This window comes from Triticum aestivum, chromosome 6A, assembly GCF_018294505.1.
Source record: "Triticum aestivum cultivar Chinese Spring chromosome 6A, IWGSC CS RefSeq v2.1, whole genome shotgun sequence".
NCBI lineage: Eukaryota > Viridiplantae > Streptophyta > Magnoliopsida > Poales > Poaceae > Triticum > Triticum aestivum.
Genome location: NC_057809.1, coordinates 612,845,174 through 612,848,665, shown reverse-complemented (window position 1 = coordinate 612,848,665; position 3,492 = coordinate 612,845,174). Strand labels below are relative to the sequence as shown.

Here is a 3,492-nt window from a genome sequence, read left to right as displayed (position 1 = left end):
TGACTCTAAAATTAGAGCCGATGTGTGGACAGCCGTAGCAGTTCGAGACATATTATGCACCTGTTCTCCACGAATCAACTCTTTTTTTCTTCTTCCTTTTTTGAGGAGGGTTCTCTGCCAACCAAGCGTCATGAAACCAACCCAACCCAGCCCGGCCCGGGGCCATAGTAGCCCCCGAGAGAGAGAGGGGCAAGGGCCTCGGTCTAACCCAGCCCGGCCCAGCCCGGCCCGAGAGAGAGGAGGCTTCTCGCGGTCGGTCGCGGTAGAAAAGATCTCCACCACCTCCACTAGGAACAAAAAGAAAAGGAAAGAAAAAGAGGAAGGAAAAAAATCTCCCGGGGCGCAAGCAAACGTGACGCCACGCCTCACTCCGACTCTCGCCCTCCTCCTCTCCCCCACTTTCCCCGCTAATTCGGCGATCGCTCGCTGCTGCTGCTGCCGCCGCGACCGCGACGGAGGACCTCCGCTCCGCTCGCCGGTACGGACACCCCGAACCCCTTCCTCATCCGATCCCCGCTCCCTCCCGCCCACTCTGGCTGGCCGGGGTTTCGATCGGATCCCCTCTCGCCCACCCTCCTCTGTCTGCTTCCCGTCCAGCTAGCCGATTAACCGCTCGTGGTTCGCGCTCGCGCGGAGGTCGGGATTCTAGCGGGCGTATTAGTTTTGGCTGCTGGGATTGCGCTCTTACGGTTATGATGCTCATCTGTAAATTGCTGCCGCCTGAAATCAGCAGAGCTAGGCAGCCAGCTGATGCTGATCCTGCCCGGACTGTGTAGTACGCAGTAATAGACGATGCGTTCACTGAACTTGCTCTGTTCTCAACTCTGTTACTCCTGCATAGTCTTGTACTACTAGCATAAAACAGCTCCCCTAAATCTAATATTGCATCTGGACAGTGTGCGGCGCTTTTTATTACAGCCATCTAAAACGTCTTATATTTGCTTACAGAGGAAGTACTTTTTTGGTTTTTACGGATCAATTGTTCTAAATTCCCAGTCATTTACAGTTAACTGCGAAAACCACACACATCAATTTTACACCACTGGACAAGTGTGCAGCTTATGCTTCCTTTACTGAAACCTGCACGCCTCTAGCTACCTGATGCCTGTCCGGGGCTTGCAATTAACATTAAGTTCACTGCGCCTGCCCTGTTTCTGAGCTATGTTACGGCTGCATATTCTAGTAGCTTATTCACGGATCACTTATTCTAAATTCCCAGTCAGTCACAGGTAACTGTGAAACCGCACAGCTTAGTTTTACACTACTGGAAAAGGGTGCAAGTTATGATTCCTATGCTCAAACCTGCACATCCGTAGCTAAATTGCCTGTCATGAGTTTGCTGACTTTAATCAATCTCTGCAGCTGGAAGATGGAGCCTGACCAGAGTGGCACCGGGCAGACTTCTCCCCGCGGGAGCGACTGGGAGGTCGTGCAGCTCACCGCTTCGAACTATGCATCTGCACCTGGTCCGCCGAGAACTGAGCCTTCGGACGAGGAGGCTGAAGGCCAGGTGTATGGCGCAGAGGGGGGTGATTCGGCAGCCGCGGCACTGCTGATGTCTGGTCATTTCTCGGTGCCACAGAATGAGCCTGAGAGTCTCCTTGTGGAAACTGATACTAGCATAGAGCGGCAGGAGGCGCGCGGCAGCCAGTATGCAGTTTCTGACAAGGGTGAAGATGGTATGTACGAAGACCAGCAGGAGAAACTGAAGGACGATGGTCTTGACCGGATCCCGTCCTTCGACAAAGGAAAAAGCCTTTCCTCTGTTGATATGGAGCCTGACAATGGGAACGCGTTGCACGGTGTTAGTCAGGCTGGGGAAGAACCAGTCACATTCTCATCATCTGGTTACAGTGCAACGGACGCCGAGAAAGAAGCTACCGAGAGTGCCATTGAGAAGACCGAAGAAAAACCACCGCTCCAAAATATCGACCCTGTCACTGATTCGTCCAATGTAGTTGCTTCCGGCGAAGAGAGCAAGCCTGACGGTTCTGGAGCCCCACGCAACGTGTGGTGGCAGAAGCAACTTATATCGCTGTACAGGAGCGCTAAGGAGAGCAACAAGCTCTGGCCTATCGTTGTGGCTGCTGCAGCTCTGATGGGGATGGCGTATTTCCGGCGGCGCTGGCAGAAGGGCAAGCTCCAGCTTCAGCAGGTCAAATTGCAACCTGCCAGCAGCAAGGAGGTAATCGTGGGACGCCTTCCTTTTGATCATACTAGCCAAATTTTCCATGCAACTGAACAGACTAGTTTGGCCTGAAATTCAGGTAGGTGATAGCATACATATATTTGCATCTTAAACTATTATTCGTGCTGCTTTCATCAAATTTCTCTTTTGTTCAGGTAGATCATAGTTATCTATATAGCTGCAAGGAAAAAAAATAGATTGTTGCATCTGTCATTCAGATACTATTAGTGATTGATGAACCATGCATGTTCTTTTCCCTGTGCTTAAAAGCTCTGCCTGTTATCTTTTCTTTTGTTGGCCGTCCAGTATTATTCTGATAGTATTGCGAGGAAACATCAGATTCTTGCCTTTCTAATTCCAATAGTATTACGGGTTGTTGGATCATCCATAATCATATGTTCATTTTACCCGTGGTTGGAAGCTGTGCCTGTTACGTTTTGTTGTCTATCGAATATTGCCAGAATTTCCAAGATATCTTGACTTCTGTAACTCCTGTCCGAGTTGGTCTGTAGCCTATCAAAATTTCGCAGACATTTCTATTTCAGAAACTTTTGTTAATTAGTGTCAATTTTGCACTACCATGCTCGGATTTACTGTGCCAACTGGTAGCAGAGTTCTAATAAACATCAAACACATGTTTACTTTTCAGAGAATCAACCAGGCCACCGTACCGCTTAACCGAATCAAGGACATTCTTGTCGCTGGCAACCACCCGAGCCCGGCTGCTCACGGAAATGCTCGATTGGGCTGATGATGATAACCATCCCGCCGACGGATGATGTATCCTGAAACTAGTGTATGCATTGGAGAAATACCCGATGCCGCAGAACGTATGGGCGTTTATGCGTGCTGGCTGTGTAATTAAACCCCAAAACTCCTCCTGGGCATGTAAATACACACGAGTTTTGTGTGGTTGCTTTCCCTCCTTTGGAAAAAGTCCCTCCTTGGCCAGGTTCAGTGTGCTGCTGCTTCAGTTTGTTAGCCACTGTAACTTCTTCCGTTGCTCCCGTGGATATTTTTATCTGTCTTGTTCCGGGTTGCAGTTTGTATACACGATGAACTTATGATATTACTTGGTGCCGAATTTTTGGTTTGTGTTGAAGGAATTTTTGGCCTATATTTAGCTGGGATTACATTTGGGATGGCTCCGGATCTGGTTCCGGCAATTAAGTTCCGTTACACCTGGGTGCTCCCTCGTTGAGGGAGTCCTGGACTAAGGGGTCCTCGGGCGTCCGGCCTGTTATCCATGGGCTGGACTGATGGGCTGTGAAGACATGAAGACCAAAGACTATACCTGTGTCCGG

The 3,492-nt window shown here is 49.7% G+C and overlaps 1 protein-coding gene across 2 annotated transcripts; it reads left to right on the top strand.

Moving 5' to 3' along the window:
* Positions 1–298: 298 nt before the first annotated feature.
* LOC123129064 (ATG8-interacting protein 1) lies at positions 299–3,290 on the top strand. 2 transcript variants are annotated; one of them, XM_044549209.1, is made up of 3 exons: positions 299–478; positions 1,363–2,185; positions 2,838–3,290. In XM_044549209.1, the coding sequence occupies exons 2-3, from the start codon at positions 1,370–1,372 to the stop codon at positions 2,937–2,939; spliced, it is 918 nt and encodes a 305-aa protein (XP_044405144.1). In that variant the 5' UTR covers positions 299–478; positions 1,363–1,369; the 3' UTR covers positions 2,940–3,290. The 2 variants fall into 2 exon arrangements, with proteins under 2 accessions (XP_044405144.1, XP_044405145.1); XM_044549210.1 differs by having other exon boundaries at positions 1,363–2,267.
* Positions 3,291–3,492: the final 202 nt, after the last annotated feature.

Excerpts from the sequence above, each read along its gene's own strand:
- LOC123129064 (XM_044549209.1), top strand. The coding sequence starts at position 1,370 with ATGGAGCCTGACCAGAGTGGCACCGGGCAGACTTCTCCCCGCGGGAGC. Across the intron at positions 2,186-2,837 it reads AACCTGCCAGCAGCAAGGAG|AGAATCAACCAGGCCACCGT; the intron begins GTAATCGTGGGA and ends TTTACTTTTCAG.